Raw genomic sequence first — 18780 nt, 5'->3', positions numbered from 1 at the left:
GAAATGAGAAAAATATGTAAATAAAACTATTGTTTAGAAATAGAAAACAGAAAATTGGCATGTGCGTATGTATTCACCCCCTTTGTTAGGAAGCCCATAAAAAGCTCTGGTGCAACCAATTACCTTCAGAAGTCACATAATTAGTGAAATGATGTCCACTTGTGTGCAATCTAAGTGTCACATGATCTGTCATTACATATACACAGCTTTTTTGAAAGGCCCAAGAGGCTGCAACACCTAAGCAAGAGGCATAACTAACAAAACACTGCCAGGAAGACCAAAGAACTCTCCAAACAAGTAAGGGACAATGTTGTTGAGAAGTACAAGTCAAGGGGTTAGGTTATAAAAAAAATAGCCAAATCTTTGATGATCCCCAGGAGCATCATCAAATCTATCATAACCAAATGGAAAGAATATGGCACAACAGCAAACCTGCCAAGAGATGGCCGCCCACCAAAACTCACGGACCAGGCAGGGAGGGCATTAATCAGAGAGGCAGCACAGAGACCTAAAGTAACCCTGGAGGAGTTGCAGAGTTCCACAGCAGAGACTGGAGTATCTGTACATAAGACAACAATAAGCCGTACGCTCCATAGAGTTGGGCTTTATGGCAGAGTGGCCAGAAGAAAGCCATTATGAAAGTAAAAACAAAAAGGCACGTTTTTAGTTTGCCAACCGGCATGTGGGAGACTTCCAAAATGTATGGAGGAAGGTGCTCTGGTCTGATGAGTCTAAAATTGAACTTTTTGGCATCAAAGAAAACGCTATGTCTGGCGCAAACCCAACACATCACATCACACAAAGAACACCATCCCCACAGTGAGACATGGTGGTGGCAGCATCATACTGTGGGAATGTTTTTCAGCAGCCGGGACTGGAAAACTGGTCAGAGTTGAGGGAAAGATGGATGGTGTTAAATACAGGGATATTCTTGAGCAAAACCTGTTACCACTGCGTGATTTGAGGCTAGGATGGAGGTTCACCTTCCATCAGGACAATGACCCCAAACACACTGCTAAAGCCACACTTGAATGGTTTAAGGGGAAACATGTAAATGTGTTGGAATGGCCTAGTCACAACCCAGATCTCAATCCAATAGAAAATCTGTGGTCAGACTTAAAGATTGCTGTTCACAAGCGCAAACCATCCATCTTGAAGGAGGTGGAGCAGTTTTGCGAGGAGGAATGGGCATAAGACGTGGCAAACTCATAGAGACTTATCCAAAGCGACTTGGAGCTGTGATTTGCCGCAAAAGGTGGCTCTACAAAGTATTGACTTTAGGAGGTGAATAGTTATGCACATTTACATTTTCTGTTATTTGTTGTTTGCGTCACAATATATATATTTTTTTTTAAATCTTCAAAGTTGTGGGCATGTTCTGTAAATTAAATGATGCAAATCCTCAAACAATCCATGTTAATTCCGGGTTGTGAGGCACCAAAACACGAAAAAAGTCAAGTCAATACTTTTGCAAGGCACTGTAGTTACATAGTTAATACGGTTGAAAAAAGACCATCAGGTTCAGCCAAGGGATAGGTGGGGACGCGAATCCCAGAAGGAAGTGAGAGTCAGATTTCTACACGTATTCATAAGCATTAGTCATTTACTTTTAAGAATTCATCTTAACCATTTTTAAAACTGCCCATTGTTCCTGCTGTAATCATGTCCTGAGGAAGTCTATTCCACAGATTCACAGTTCTTACAGTAAAGAAGTTTTGCCACTTCTGGAAACTGAACTTTTTCTTCTCCAGTCGTTATGCTAGTTGCACACTAGCGCTAAACCTCTCCGGCAGGAAGCAGCCTGCTGGAGATGTCTGGATCCAGCATTGCCGGAAGCTGCCTAAAGGCACGCAACGGTTTTAGGCCGTCCGATTCTTGGCATATTTGCTGCGTTGTGGCTGGATTTCTACTGGATCCAATTATAGTTAATGGAGCTGGCGGATATTAGGCAGCATCTGTCAATGCCAGATCCAGACATCTCCGGCAGGCTACTCCCTGGTGGTACAGGCTGCCAGAGATGTCTAGCACTAATGTGAAACTAGCCTAGTCAGTTTGCACTAAAAATAACTGATCCGTCTATTTTGAGCATCAGTTATGATCAGTTTGTGTCACTTCCATCAGAGATCAGTTATTTTTGGCAGGATGAAAAGTACTTCATACATCTCATCAAAAATAACTGATCTCTGACGGATGTAACACAAACTGATCATAAGTGATGCTCTGAATAACGGATCCTTCTTTTTTTTATGTCTTTCTGATTGATCAGAGGAATGGAAAACTAAACGGTGATGTGAACCCAGCCTAACCTGTGTTATAGAGCACGTACAATCAAAGTGTAAGGCCTCTTTCACACGAGCGAGTATTCCGCGCAGGTGCAATGCGTGATGCGAACACATTGTGCCTGCACTGAATCCGGATCTATTCATTTTAATTGGTCTGTGTACATGAGTGTTGGTTTTCACGCATCACTTGTGCGTTGCTTGAAAAACGCAGCATGTTCTATATTCTGCGTTATTTCACGCAATGCAGGCCCCATAGAAGTGAATGGGGCTGCGTGAAAATCACAGATGGATGCTAAGAGATTTGTTAACCTTCAGTTTTTTATTACGCATGTGAAAAATGCATCATTGCGCATTTTACCCGCGCAATAAAAACTGAACGCAATCGCAGGCAAAACTGAATGAAATGGCTTGCGAAATCGCGCATTTTTCACTAAACGCTTCTGGACCTAATCCAGTCAATCTCGTCGGCAAGGGGCCTAAAGGTGTTTTCACCAAATCTTGCTTCTATCATATGGTTGTTTTCTATCATATGGTTGTTTTCTATCATATGGTTGCATTATAAAAAAAGTATTTAAACAGAACCTGTTGGAAGCTTCTTTGCCCTCCAGACTGTCACCGCTGTCCTCAGGGTCTTTAATCAGTCTATAATCGAGGATGCATTCACATTACAGTTTTGTTTTCCATACTTCTGATCCGCCCGAAGAACAGGAAAATAAATAGAAAGCAAATCCTTCATTTTGAGCAGTTTGCAGCCTTCAGTTCCTTTTGGAGATCCGTTAAGTGAGACTCGAAAAAACTGCTCATAACTGATGCTCAAAAAAGATGAGTCAGTTACTCTTAGTGCCAACTGACTGATCAGAAAAATAGAAAACAAAACTGTGATGTGAATGCACCCTTAGCTGGACTTAATTTGTGACTACCTCTTTGTTTCACTGCCATGTTATCCATATTTATGTGAAAATACGTGTAGGAAAAAAAAATTGTGGGACCCCTATGTCGAGCGCAGTCACCCTCTTCACATGGACAGCTGCTGTAGGGAAGGAGTTGTATGGAGCCTATCGGCAAAGCAGAAACAACCATTAGGATAAATTGGTAGTGCCTTTATGTGCAAACCGTTTTTGCTGATTAGAGGATTTGTTTGATTCTTTAGGTTTCACTGGGACTGTGCGTCATATTGATGTTTGGAAACTCCATGCTTTTGACATCTTATTATGCTTCTTCGCTCGTAGTTATTTGTGTAAGTATTTTGTGTAAGTAGACTGTTTTTATATATTAAATTGGTGTTTTTATGTACAAGACTTGTTAACCACAGTCATTTCCAAGTAATGTTAGGATCTTGTGCACAACCATGTACCAGTAATCCCAGACAAGCTATAGCAGAGGTCTTTTTCTTTTTCTCGGGAACACTGCAACTAATTTCACATGGTATATATTAATTTGTACTTCAGTAGCTTCCCTGTTCCCTTCCCTCCCCTCAGTGCTGGCATAGTGATCTCATAGTGAAGTAGGTGATGTGACCCACTTATCTTTCATTCAGTCATCATCCCCTTTTCTATAAATTCAGGCGTATATAGCTGTATCTGTCAGTAAACATTATGTTTTCACAGGTTATTGCGATAAGCAGAGACGTCCTAAAACTTGAAAAGATGGCAATAATAAGTTGGGTATGTTGTGTGTATTTTTATATTGTTGTTGTCCTCACTTGCCTTTTGGCTTAGCTCAACAAGTCCTGAGAAATGTGGCATGTGAGGTGACCAGCTTTGCAAAAAAATGTATAAATAAAAAAATGTGATTTTGTGTTACTTTATCTTTTCACTGTTGAAATTTTGAAATTGCAACAGCAAGAAGGAAAAGTCATGGAATCATGGAAATCACAGGATAGATAGACATGTTAATGAGATGCAGATGTTAAAAATGGAAACAAATATTCAAAACATCTAAATTTATTGAGTATGAACGCCATGCACAGAAATACATACATTCACATGCCTCGGCGTGCTATCAGTGAGGTTATTAATGATTGTCTGAGAAATATTCAGAATTTACTTGGGCACACATCATCAAAATCCGTTGCTGGCAGCTCCTTTTTTATTTGCCGAGCAATGACATTTTAGATGTGCTCGATGACACTGCCGATCATGGTAGCACATTTACACCACACAGGCTGGTCATAGTAGCAACATGCTTCCTGGCATTGTCCTGATGATTAAAAAAATAATAATAATAAAAAAGACTCTTTGGAAAAATTACCATACGTACAATTGATTCCACAACCAAATGAGTGTAACACCAAGCTGTTAGTGTACCTGAAATGAAGACCTGAGTGTTCTCGCTACCTACCGTACATTATGCCATCCCTCCCAATAATCCTTGGAGTAGGACATTCCCTTGTGAAGGCCTCTTCATGGCTTTGCCCACTTGGTCCCCAGACCAATCTCCAACTATCATTGCATCCAAGGCAAAAGTGGGACTCATCACTGAAGAATACAGACTGCTATTCTAGCATCCATTGCCATCTTGCTAAGCACCAAGGTAGCTTTTGAGAGTGGTGGTTTGAAGTCAATGGAACTCCTGTAGCTGGATCTCTGGCTCGTAGCCCAGTGTTGTTCAAACACCTTCTAATGGTTTGTGTAGACACTGTTTGCTGCTGTAGGCTTAGGATGTGACGTCTAGTTTCACTTGCAGTACAAAATCGATTGCTTCTCTGCTCCTCATTCCAGGTCATTTCAGTTTGTAAATTTTCTCCCAACCACCGGGACACACAATGTTAAACAGCGCTGACATCTCGGCCTAGGCGCATAATGATCTGCCAAATTCTGTCCCTTTCAGTTTGTGACGATAACTGCCACTTTTAATTAATGGGAAGCATCGGACAATCATCCCACGAGGCTAAAAAACTTTACTTTCAATCTGGCTTTATGCTCCTCATTCTTGCCACAGATTGGAGCTAGGTGCTTGAAAAAAATTTCATCTGCAGATCTTAGGGACTCCTGCTACTTTGATTTTCATAACCTTATGGCTTGATCTTCTTGGTGTTACAATTTGACTGTTGAAGAGTATATGTCTGTAAGACCACCCAGGAGTTGTGCCTGTAGAGCCCTTTGAATATTGTTTCCTTGTATTTTCAGATGTTGCAAGTGTTGATTTGGATCTTCGGGACTGTAGCATTGAAAGCACTGACATCAATGATACTTGGTGTTAAAGATGATGTGAGTATGATGATACCTTAAAAGCAACCATCCACACTGTTCACCTACCAAGAGGGGAGCATCTGCCCAAAAAGGATGACCCTACTAGAGTACTGTCCCTATATAATCCTAATTACCCTAATATCCACCATGGAAACTCCACTAACAAATGCATGAACATATTAAAAAGTTAATTTCTATTGGGTTTTCATCACTATGCAAAGGTTTACTCTAATTTTATTAATTCAAACCAGGTACTGACACACATTTGTTTCTAATTGATGTTTTATTCCCTTCCTGGTAGATTATCATGACAGCAATTAACAGCATTCAGATATTGTATTTCCTTTACAGCAGCAGCATTGACCATAGAAACCTGTAGTTTGGACATGATTGCTTCACTTCTATGGGATTTTTTTTAATATAGATACAAATGTTGACAATTAAAAAAAAAGGTTTTTTTTTAAATTAAGAAAAAATGAAACTTGATTTAAACAATAGCTAATTGTCTGATTACGTATTTTCTTTACGTCTTTAAGTTGTCTTATTATTGAGAAAAATTGTTAGTCCGTTACATGTGGGATGCCTTTCCTGGACAATCTTCATTTTGTAGTGATACGTAACCTCTCTCTCATGCATTGCTAGGCAGATTTTTGGTTCAGCACTCAAGAACTTTGATTAATACAGGTGATTATTTATTTCCATTAAAAAAAAAATCGTTAAACAGGTTGTTGCAGGTTTTCTCCAGGATTTATATAAAATGGCCGCCACAAACCTCTCCTACAATGTGAGCAGGACTGGTTGCCACCACTTGCAGAGCTGCCTAGGGTGGTGAGGGAGCGGTGCCTCACTACGCTGGTCTATAATAGATGGTAATGATGCAATCCTGTTTGAGATATGCTATCAGGGGTAAGCAGCCTTACGGGAAAACGAAACAATGTGCAGGTGCGAGAGCGTAGTGTGTAGTGAGGCCTCATCCCCCTGCCCCCCCCCCCCCCCCCAGGCAGCTGTTCAAGTGATGGCACCTGCTCACATTCTAGAATAGGTTTATGGGAGCCATTTTAACTAATTTCTGCAGAACATCCTTATCATAAACTTTCATGTGTGACTTTTGCGGCAAACCATGATGTCCATATGCTTATGAATCTGCTACTATAGTAAAAATGAGCATTGATTAAACTAAAAGCTGAGAAAGCGGTGTGTAATTAGTGCGCTGTACAGATTGTCCTCTTATTTATACACAGCTCTAGATTGCTGAAACACTTATATAGGCTGGGATTCCATGTTCCTTTCTATATCTAGTTTTTTTAAACCAAAGCATGGAACGCATCATAAAGGGGAGACTGATGGGGTCATTTATCAAACTGGTGAAGAGTAGAACTGGCTTAGTTGCCCATAGCAACCAATCAGATTCTAAGTTTAATTTTCCAAAGGAGCTTTCAAAAATGAAAGGCAGAATCAGGTTGCTATGGATAACTAAGCCAGTTTTGATAAATCTACCCTGAGTCTTTTCCTCCTTTTGATGGCATTTCTGGCTTTGGCTTAAAAACTGCCTTAAAAACCTGAATGCCCAAACCCAGCCTAGTGGGCCATTAAGGAGAACTGCCACTTCCCTAAGGGCTCATGCACATGGCCATAGTTTCAGTCTGCATCTGATCCGTGTTTTTGCAGATCAGATGCAGCGCCAATCATCTCAAGGGGGCCACAAAAGATGCAGACAGCACAATAAACCCTTTTTGACGCTATGGTGAAATGGTTTATCTGGGGAGAGCATAAAACTTTTAGACAGATACATTAATACTAAAGCCGGAAAGCTTGGGGCAGAAGTAAACCAGATTAAATTCTGACTTTGGGAGAAATGCACCAAATTTATTAGGAGGTTTTTAGGCGCTTTTAATAAATTTAACATTTTTTTGCATTTCACTCCGGTGATAGATATATATATGGTAATTTTTTTTATTTTTTTTTAGGCTGGTGTATTAACAAATCAATCCCTGAGTCCTTTACCATTATATCAGTGCATATTTGCATTTTTGTCAGACATCCCTTTCTCTGTTTCTAATCTTTCAAACAATAACTCATCTCGTCACTTCTTTCTACATTCACAGGCAGGTATGCATGTAATACAAGCACATAAAAATCATCTTTTTGACTGACTACCTTTATATTGCTAGCTCCATAATGCAGACACAATGGCACCAGGTCATTGCCATCCATTAATTTTCAGTCATTTACATTGTATCTGTCTGTGAATGAATTTTCTCCAATAAACAATGAAGTAGTCCACCTTGTTATAATCGTCCCTCACATACAGAGATAGTTAATAACCTGTTTTACATATGTCACGTATCTAAATTAGGTTTCAGGAGAGAATCTTGAATGAAGAATATTTCTGCTCTATTATAATTCAAAAAAGAATCAGATAATAAGATTGTATTAAATCTTGTTACAGGAATAATAATTATATAATTTTTATTTAATTTTCTGAAAAAGATGTTTGCTTAGAGAAGGCAAGAAATCAAGTGAAATTCTACAGTGATAGTTCCCACTTCCAGCTGGCACTGAAACTTCCTACATAAAGATGGCAAATCTCACTGTCTCCTTTTCTTTAGAGAGAGAAAAGAAATTCTAAGCCTACAACTATTAACCACTTGTAAACGGCCCATAGATCGCTGAGTACATGGTAGAGTAATTGAAGGCTGAGTGCTCGGTAGGGGCTAAACTGCTAGGTCTTAGCAGACCGGAACCGTAAATGCCAAGCCCGTGTTTTTCCCTGTAATGCGGAGTGCTCGCAACAGTTACAGATAAAAATAGTAGTGAAAAAATAAATATAAGGTTGCAGTGTCCCTCAGATGTATTAGTGCAGTATATCAACATTGTTATACTGGAAAGAAAATACATTTTTAGGAATAATACTAGTGCCAGTGTAAAAAAATAAAAAATAAAAATGTATTTAGATTTTTCTTGTATCCTTCCCAGATGAAAAGAAAAATAACTTTTTTTTATATAAAATAAAATTGGAAGAATAAACTTCTCAATGTATTGGGGGAAAAAAATCATAAAATGATTAAAGGGTTGTCAGGTTCAGAGCTTAACCCAGACAAATCCCTATTTTCACACAGGCAGCCTCCCTGATATGCGCATCAGAGCATTTCATGCTCCAATGCTCTCCTTTGCCCTGTTCTGAATTGTGCAGGGCAAAGGCGCTTTTTTTTTTTTTTTTTTTTTAGATCCAGTGATGTACTGGGCTACAGGTAAAGCTAGGCGGAGGCTTCCCCCTAACAGTGAGCCTGGTGACGTCACCGACACTAATGGGCAGGCTTTAGCGCTGCCCTAGCCTGTAAAACGGATAGGGCAGCGCTAAAGCCCATCTATCGGTGCCAGTGACGTCATCAGCACCACTTCTAGGCAGGGGCACCACTATAAACAAACAGCCTTTGCCCTGAAATGCTCCGGTGTTCATATTAGAGGGGCTGCCTGGGTGAAAATGGGGATACAGCTCTGAACCCGGACAACCCCTTTAACTTAACCTATAAAATAATTATTATGTATGTTAGTGATTACTTTGAGTATAAAGTCGCACCAAGTTTCAGTGTGCAAGCTTGATTCCTTCATTTATTTTCAGATCTCCTGATTATTCAGTTTGCAACTTGCTTAGCGTGTCAAACTTTTTTCATATGTGGTCTTCCTCTTAGTAATAGATGCAAGATGTGTGTTCTCCAGGATGCTGCTGCCTCCCCCCAGCAAACGGCCTCCTCTGTTCCTTCCTATTTATAGTCTGTGTGAACTGCCTTCCTTTGGATCCTCTCCCCCCTCTCCACACACATCTGCCACGTACAACCTTCTCACACGTTTTGCTGCTACCTCTAAGGGTCCATTCACATGTCCGTATGTGTTTTTCAGATGTGCAAAACACCGGCAATGTGCGTTCCACATTTTTCGGACCGCACATCGCCGGCACTCTTATAGAAAATGCCTTTTCTTGTCTGCAACTGCAGACTAGAATAGGACATGTTCTATTTTCTTGCGGAACGGAAGTGCGGACCCAGTCAGCACATTCCGGCCCCGTTGAAAATGAATGGGTCCGCACCTGTTCCGCAAAATTGCGGAACGGATGCTGACCCATTTTGCGGACGTGTGAATAGACCCTAAGGCTGCTTTCACACAGTCATTGGTCAGTGTTTAATCAGTGGTTTCCCCCAGTGATTGTGAGCCAAAACCCAAAGTGGAGCCTATACTGAAAGTATAATGGAAAGACTTGCACCTGTTCTGTGCTTTTAACCCGTACCTGGTGTAAGGGATCATCTCTTTTCATGGGGTCGCACTCGCAGATATCTCACCAGACAACGGATTTTCATGTCCAAACTGTGCATTTATTTTGACAGTCTTCTTATAAAGGATAGTCCAGTTATACATCACTGGGTGGGGTGAGGTTCCCGCACCGCCAACACTTAAAACACAAATAAACTCCTGCCCGTCTAGGCGCTACCTAAACAAAATACGTCCCTACCTCACTCATAGAGCTCAGTTCACACATGGACATTATATGCAGCTTTCCTCAGCCAACATCAATACTGCAGCCTCCAGGCTGTGGAAACTCCAGTACCTTTTGGGGGAGTGTGGCCCAGTAGTCCTCCAGACGCTGGGCGTGCAACTCTCGTTCTCTAGGTCCTCCAAACTTCAGGCTATTCAAAGCCTTGTGGCCCCTCAGTCCTCCTGACTGAGACCACACACAGAGCCTCTGCTTCACAAAACAGTCTCGCTCTCCCGCCTCAGACTGACCTACTCTGAGGCGCTTTATTCAAGCCTGATTACAGCAGGCCTCACCTGCGATCACCTCAGGTAGAAGGGAAAACCCATACTGGAAGGGTGTGGACTGGGAACTCCCTTTACCAAGCCTAGCCACCAGTCCAAGTAAAATCCAGCCCAGAAAATGTATACAAAAATGTCTCAGCAAACTATGCTTTGCTGAGACTACTGCCACTCTCTGGATTTTATCTGTCTCACCCATCTGAGGTACCTGAAGTGGGACAACACACCTTCCAGCACTGTTCACATTATCACACTGGGTTTGGATCACAATCACTGATGAAAATCATTGATCAAACACTGACGAAACAATGACTGAAAGACGCCTTGCAGTATGAAAAGAGACAGAGAGATCCATCAGAAGCAGATGTATGATAGAACTGTACTGGAATGCCAGCAGGTCATTTGTGTACCATTTATATAGTCACTATCTTAGTACAGTGGTCTTTATTCCATTTCAGTATTATTAGTCACTATGTGCTGATAATTTGGCTTCATAGTCTGGCTTTTTATTTATTTGGGTTGGGGGAGATCCTATATATTTATAGGGCCTAGCAGAAACACTTGGGGCCAGATTTATCATTAGCTCAGGTCAGAATAATGGAGTAAAAAAGTCCCAAACGCTAAAACTGTGCACAAATTTGTGACTTTTTTACGCTCTGCACTATGCTCGCCAGTTTTCTGAAAGTGTGTGTGTTTTCTTATGTAAATTAATCTCTAGACAGATTTACTGTTGGGACTATTTAAAAAGTCGCAAAAAAGTCGCAATTTCACTCCAGTGAGGACCATGCTTATCTTATGAGACTTTTTTATAGAACATGCGACTTTTTCATAAAAACGTGCGACTTTTTCGTAAAGCTGCTTACTGACGGATAAACTGCTACCGTCAAACCACATTTATTACAGTCTTAAAGGGCCGGTCATAAATCTGACTTGGCTAAAACTGACCAGCCATATGTGAAAGTGGAGTGAGCTGTCAGAGTCATGATAAATCTGACCCTTGGTCTTTCACATTCAACCAACATGGTGGTGGTTGGAAGGCAGATCCAAAATTTGTCCTGGATCCCATAGGACTCTAGTAGCTCAGCTAGCACATAGAGTAGACAATGCCACACACTTGAAGAAAGCCAGACCATCATTCTACCCACCACAATAAAGCTGGAGACATGACTGCCAGGAATCTTTATTCCATAATTGCGCCCAGCTCTGTTTGTGACTACCTGCCGTTTCCCGTCAAGTTAGCACTGTTTGTATGTCCTCAAGGATGTACTGTGGGCAGCACGGTCTATATGACTACGGTGCTGTGTCTGGGCATGGGAAAACAGCTGTAGTTACTCTGGATGTGGGGTGAGGTCTGACTAGTTGAATGATGTTGGGGGAGAAGATAAAGAATATGGAACGAGCACTGCATTTTCTCTTGGGGTGATGAGGTCTAAATATATGATTGCTGGCCTGGGCAGGAGATATGTAGATATGGCAGCAGCTCTGTACACACACTTCTTGGCACCGGTTCGGACTAGTGATATTTTGGCACCTTCGCTTGAGATCCATAACGGCACGCACCAAGGGTGTCCTCTTTCCCCTCTCTCTCTGTCTTGACGATGGAACACCTAGCCATGGCAATCAGGAATAATCCTGATATTAAAGGAGTTGAGGTTGAGAACCAGGGGCACAAGCTAGTGCTTTATGCAGACGATCTCCTCCTTTGTGACTTCCCCCCCATATCTCTATACCATCTATACTTTAGGAATTTGACAGGTTTGGTCATCTTAGTAATTTTAAGGTGAATCTTGTTAAAACAGAACTATTGAATGTCTCCCTCTCCCAGACAGAGGCTTTATCCATCCAAAGCAATTTGTCCTTCCAGTAGATAGACCAATGTCTGACATATTTGGGCATCCAAATTGCAGCACAATTACATTTACTCATTTACTATTCCCCCTGAATCACTTGCCACTGCAGAGGAGGACTCTTGAAGACCTACGGTTATATAATATAAGTTGAAACATCTGTCATGGTTTGGCCGTATGAATACTGTTAAAATCGATATCCTTCTGAGATTCCTTTATTTCTTTCAGACTATACCCATCTATGTTCCGAGGAGTTATTTTTCAGCCATACAAAAGGCCCTCACCAGGTTTATATGGCATACCAGTAAGCCTAGGTTAAACAAGCGGGTTCTATTTAAACATAAATCCCTAGGAGGATTTGGCCTCCCAGTTTTTCACCTTTATCACAATGCAGCGGTACTTTCTAGGATACTAGACTAGACACACAAGGGTTCACAGAACTTGTGGGTCTCCCTGGAACAATCTCTGTCTCCACTATCTCTTAAAGCTGCGCCCTGGATCTCCTTGGGAGACAGACCACCCAGATTGGATTGGCCATATCTTGTGAGACATGTTCTAGCAGTCTTGGATGATTGGATCTCAAGATCACAGATCTCGTATAGACCTTGCCCTATGACTCTGTTATATTGCAACCCAGCTTTTAGCCCCGGATTAGATCCCTCATCGTTTCTGATTAAAACTGTGCACAGCGGTTTTCTGAGAATACGGGACGTCTTAACATACGGGAAGCTGGCTTCATTTGAAGCCTTGCATATGAGCTCTACCTTTTGTATGGTCTCTTGGTTAGGATACGCTCAGCTGCGTTCCTTTTTCGGAGCCACCTTCTCTAACACCCAACTGGCCCCCTGACAGGGTTTGACAAGACATATTTGCGATCAGCGGGTAGAAGGGGTACTTTGTCTGCATTGTATAGGGTTCTCCTAGACTTGTACAGTGCGGACAGGGCCCCATTCTTTGATAGGTGGGAATCCGATTTACAGGTCCAATTCATGGATGTGGATGTTATCAAAATGTATATGTTCTCCCATGGAATAACGTTGGCGGCACAAGCTAAAGAAAAGAATTACAAAATTCTCTCTAGATGGTACTATTGTCCAACTACATTACACCATATGTTTCCTTCAGCGTCAGATTTGTGTTGGCGGTGTAAGAAAGATAGGGGTTCCCTATTACATATCTGGTCGAGCTGCCCTGCAATTTGCTCCTTTTGGGATCGAGTATTACGGGTGTATGCTGAATACTCTGGTAAGACGATTCCATATACTCCTCAAGTAACCCTACTCTCTCTTATCTCCTTGGCTCGAGGGTTAAGAAAGGGGTTCTAAGGCATTTTCTGTCTGCAGCGAGAATGGTAATTCCCAGGCACTGGAAGACCAAATTTCCACCCACTCTCTGTGAGTGGGTTAGGGAACTTCAGTATATTTTACGTATGGAAGAACTGATAGTGTATCAACAGGAGTGGTCAGAAATATTTATGAACATATACTACCTGCTGCTCACTTACCTGGATTCTCCTGAGTGTCGGAACATGCTGTGACCTTTTTTTTAGCATGTACAAATTAGGCGAGTGATCATGACCCTTCTCCACACATGATTTCCCTATCTCCCTTCCCCTTCTCCTTTTTTTTTTTCTTTAAATTTTATGGGAGTATATGTAAGGTTACTTTCACACTTGCGGCAGAGTGATCCAGCAATCTGCATGCAAACGGACAGCAGACGGATCTGAATGCGGATCCGTTTTACAAATGCATTGCAAGAACGGATCCGTCTCTCTAGATGTCATCCGGAGAAACGGATCCGTTATATATTTTTTCCACATCTTTACCGGTCTGCTCATGCGCAGACCAGAAGGACGGATTCGGCATTGCGGTATTTTTAATGCCGGATTCGGCACTAATACATCTCAATTTAAATTAATGCCGGATCTGGCATTCCGGCAACTGACCCGGAATTTTGGACTGAGAGAAAAACGCAGTTCAGTGACTAAACTGAAGACATCCTGATGCATCCTGAACGGATTTCTCTCCATTCAGAATGCATGGGGATAAAACTGATCAGTTCTTTTCCAGTATTGAGCCCGTATGATGGAACTCTGTGCCAGAACAGAAAGACGCTAGTGTGAAAGTACCCTAAGACACATGGCTCTCATATGTTATATTTCAAAAATACTTAATAAAAACAGAGTAAACATAAATGTGATTGCTGGTGGGGGTGTGGGGAAGAATCGGGGTAGGGGGAGGTTGCATGAACTGTGGTGGGTTATGTATTTAACTTTGGTGACTGGTGCCCTGCATGAGCTAAGGCTGCCAGAGCTAAATCCATTGGCTGCTAAGGAGAGGGCTTGTTTTCATGAGAAAATGTCACCACCAGACATCTGAGAAGCTCTGACAGACATTTTTCAGAACCTCCTCCTTGAGGTTCCTTTTGTTTTGCTTTCATTTTCTCATCTCGTTAGCCTCTCTCAGCTATCATGTAGAAAACCCCTGTATGGGAAGGGGAAATATGGTACGTTTTAGGAGATGCCTCAGAGCAAGGACACAAAACTTCAACTTAAAATGACAAAAAGTTAATCTAGGGATAGAAGTATACCACAGTTCATCGTTTATACAGTGGATATAAAAAGTCTACACACCCCTGTTAAAATGTCAGGTTTCTGTGATGTAAAAAAATTAGACAAAGATAAATCATTTCAGAACTTTTTCCACCTTTAATGTGACCTATAAACTGTACCACTCAATTGAAAAACAAACTGAAATCTTTTAGGTGGAGGGAAGAAAAGATATAAAAATAAAATAATATGGTTGCATAAGTGTGCACACCCTTAAACTAATACTTTGTTGAAGCATCTTTTGATTTTATTGCAGCACTCAGTCTTTTTGGGCATGAGTCTCATCAGCATGGCACATTTTGACTTGGCAAGATTTGCCCACTTGACTTTTCAAAAACACTCTAAATCTGTCATATTGTGAGGGCATCTCCTGTGCACAGCCCTCTTCAGATCTCCCCACAGATTTTCAATTGGAGTCAGTTCTGGGCTCTGTTTGGATTCTTCTGGTGAAGCCATTCCTTTGTTGATTTGGATGTATGCTTTGGGTCATTGTCATGCTGAAAGATGAAGTTCCTCTTCATGGTCAGCTTTCTAGCAGAAGCCTGAAGGTTTTGTGTCAATATTGACTGGTATTTGGAACTGTTCATAATTCCCTCTAGCTTAACTAAGGCCCCAGTTCCAGCTAAAGAAAAATAGCCCCAAAGCATGATGCTGCCACCACCATGCTTCACTGGGGTATGGTGTTCTTTTGGTGATGTGCAGTGTTGTTTTTGCACCAAACATATCTTTTGGAATTATGGCCAAAAAGTTCAACCTTGGTTTCATCAGACCATAATACCTTTTCCCACATGCTTTTGGGAGACTTCAGATGTGTTTTTGCAAAATGTAGCCTGGCTTGGAAGTTTTTCCTGGTAAAAGAAAAGGCTTTCGTCTTGCCACTCTAACCCATAACCCAGATATATGAAGAATACGGGAGATTGTTGTCACATGTACCACACAGCCAGTACTTGCCAGATATTCCTGCAGCTTCTTTAATGTTGCTGTAGGCCTCTTGGTAGCCTCCCAGACCAGTTTTCTTCTCGTCTTTTCATCAATTCTGGAGGGACGTCCAGTTCTTGGTAATGTCACTGTTGTGCCATATTTTCTCCACTTGATGATGACTGTCTTCACTGTGTTCCATAGTATGTCTAATGGCTTGGGGAAAAAAATTGTACCCTTCTCCTGACTGGTACCTTTTAACAATGAGATCTCTCTGATGCTTTGGAAGTTCTCTGTGGACCATGGCTTTTGCTGTGGGATGCGACTAAGAAAATTTCAGGAAAGACCAACTAGAGCAGCTGAACTTTATTTGGGGTTAATCGGAGGCACTTTAAATGCTGGCAGGTGTATGCTGACTCCTATTTAACATGATTTTGAATGTGATTGTTTAATTCTGAACACGGCTACATCCCCAGTTATAAGAGGGTGTGCACACTTTATGCAACCACATTATTTTAGTTTTTTTGTTTTGTTTTCTTCCCTCCACCTAAAAGTTTTCAGTTTGTTTTTCAATTGAGTGGTACAGTTTATAGGTCACATTAAAGGTGAAAAAAGTTCTGAAATGACTTATCTTTGTCTCATTTTTTTTTTTTTTTACAGCACAGAAACATTACATTTTAACAGGGGTGTGTAGACTTTTTATATCCACTGTATATGGCTGCCACATCAGCATTGACATCTCTTGAGAAACATTAAAGTGAATGTAAACTTAGTCATTGTATTCTTTAAATTTGAAATATGTTTACTGCATCAGTGCTCTCTCTTAACTTTTTCAGGCGCACATCTTCAATATACTGAAGTCAAAGTTTACAAGTTACAAGGATTTTGACACATTAATGTATACCTGTGCACCTGAATTTGATTTTATGGAGAATGAGGTATGGTTTCATAACAGCAAATGCTTTCAAGACTATTACACATGCACTAAACCACCGCTATTGCTGAGTATGATAGACGGTATTTGTTTTTTTTTGTAAACTTTAAAGGGGTGTTCTAAGATTTTTGTATTGATGGCCTATCCTTAGGTTAGGTCATCAATATCTTATCACCAGGGGGTCCAAAATCCTTCACCCTTAGCAACCAGCTGTTTCAGAGTACAATAGGATCAGCAACTTAAAGGGGTATTCCCATTTCAGACAATGGGAGCATAACGCTTGTTTATGCCCCCATTGTCTGATAGGTGCGGGTCCCACCTTTGGGACCTGCACCTATCTCCTAAAGCTACTTAACTTTCATTTCTATGGGGCCACTGTAAATAGTAGAGCACTGGCTCAGCTATTTCCGTCAGCCCCATAGAAGTGAATAGAAGCGGTGGTGCGCTCCAATTCATTTCCACTGAGATTTTGAAAATAGCCTAGTGTGCCGCTCAGCTATTTTCAGTGGCCCAGTAGGAAAGATTGGTGGTGGCCGGACCCGGCACTGCCGGCTACCACTTTCCCAGCTTCATTTTCTGCTGCGTTTTATGAGATGGGATATGCTCCCTTTGTCTTGACCTATCAATATTTGCTCATTGTCCGAGGTGGGAACACCCCTTTAAGTCAGCGTCTAAACTAAACTACTCTATCCATTGTGTAGTGGGCAGAGCTGGTAAATGCAGCACTACCCCCATTCACTTCAATGGGAACAATGGTGCATTTACCAGTTCCATTATCTTCAGAATGAGCTTTGTAGTTGCAGCATTTACTTCTGGTGCAAATATTGATGGTCTATCCAGATGATAGGGCATCAGTTTAAACTCATGAAATACCACTTTAATCCCTGCTACAACATGCTTTGGTTCATTTTCTATTCAGTATTCATTTATTTTCCCAACTTATTTGAAACACTTCAATTTTTATGGGATTTGTGTGGTATGTGAGTGGCAGTGCTGGATCAGAAGGGATGCAGAAAGATTAGGTAAGTTATTTTTTAAAATTATTTTACCACTCTCCATCATTTTGTTAAAATTAGTGTTGAGTGAAGCGAGCTTCGGATGCTTCATCCGAAGTCGCTTCATTAAAAAATTTGTACTAATACTGTACGGAGATTTGTCTTCGTACAGTATTAGACTATATGGGCTCCGATGAGCCAAAGTTAATTATTCACAAAGTTGCGCGTGACTTCGTTGAATAACTTCGGTAGTTGATTTTTTAAAGTGGAAAACCAATTTAAAACTTGAAACTGAACTCTGCTTCTGAACTACTGTTAGATTTGACAATAAGATAAATTTATCAAACAACATGTGACATTTGATAAAATGTGGCGTAAAGTACATCAACGTAGACTCAAGCAACCTGGCTTCAAATATTCCCCTCATTATTAATTCCCCCCATGTGTATTGTACCTCTTGAATATCTTGTGCTATCTAATGTATCACTGAAGAAAAAAAGCAAAAATTGGTCATATGGCTTCAGTGTGTGGACTGTAATTATGTTAGATTTTCTCCACAATCTTCTATTGTTAGATAATGAAAGTCAACCCTAGAGAGCATAGTTCTCTTTACTGTAAATAGCATTATATGGCTCTGTGCACTCTGTAAAAAAATTCCTTTGAATTGAACTATAAGTATTCACCCCCTTGACTTGTTTGTATTTTGTTACATTACAGCCTTGAGTTCAATGTTTTGTTAATCTGAATTGTATGTGATGGATCAGAACACAATAGTCTTAAGTTAGTGAAGTGAAATGAGAAAAATATATAAATAAAACTATTGTTTAGAAATAGAAAACAGAAAATTGGCTGTGCGTATGTATTCACCCCCTTTGTTAGGAAGCCCATAAAAAGCTCTGGTGCAACCAATTACCTTCAGAAGTCACATAATTAGTGAAATGATGTCCACTTGTGTGCAATCTGTGTCACATGATCTGTCAATACATATACACACCTTTTTTGAAAGGCCCCAGAGGCTGCAACACCTAAGCAAGAGGCATAACAAAACACTGCCATAAAGACCAAGGAACTCTCCAAACAAGTAAGGGACAATGTTGTAGAGAAGTACAAGTCAGGGTTAGGTTGTAAAAAAATATCCAAATCTTTGATGATTCCCAGGAGCACCATCAAATCTATCATAACTAAATGGAAAGAAT

General features: G+C 40.9%; 1 protein-coding gene across 2 annotated transcripts in view; it reads left to right on the top strand.

Annotated features, from left to right (window-relative positions):
• DPY19L1 (dpy-19 like C-mannosyltransferase 1) overlaps positions 1 to 18780 on the top strand; it is a 157286-nt gene that overhangs the window by 96262 nt on the left and 42244 nt on the right. The window contains exons 11-14 of one of the 2 annotated variants that reach the window (XM_044293628.1): positions 3433 to 3519; positions 3890 to 3946; positions 5411 to 5491; positions 16492 to 16593. In XM_044293628.1, the coding sequence (XP_044149563.1) occupies positions 3433 to 3519; positions 3890 to 3946; positions 5411 to 5491; positions 16492 to 16593 (327 nt within the window). The remainder of the gene's footprint in view (positions 1 to 3432; positions 3520 to 3889; positions 3947 to 5410; positions 5492 to 16491; positions 16594 to 18780) is intronic. The other variant, XM_044293629.1, reaches the window with a different exon arrangement.

Source organism: Bufo gargarizans, chromosome 5, assembly GCF_014858855.1.
Source record: "Bufo gargarizans isolate SCDJY-AF-19 chromosome 5, ASM1485885v1, whole genome shotgun sequence".
NCBI lineage: Eukaryota > Metazoa > Chordata > Amphibia > Anura > Bufonidae > Bufo > Bufo gargarizans.
This window is presented reverse-complemented; position numbering and strand designations above follow the sequence as displayed.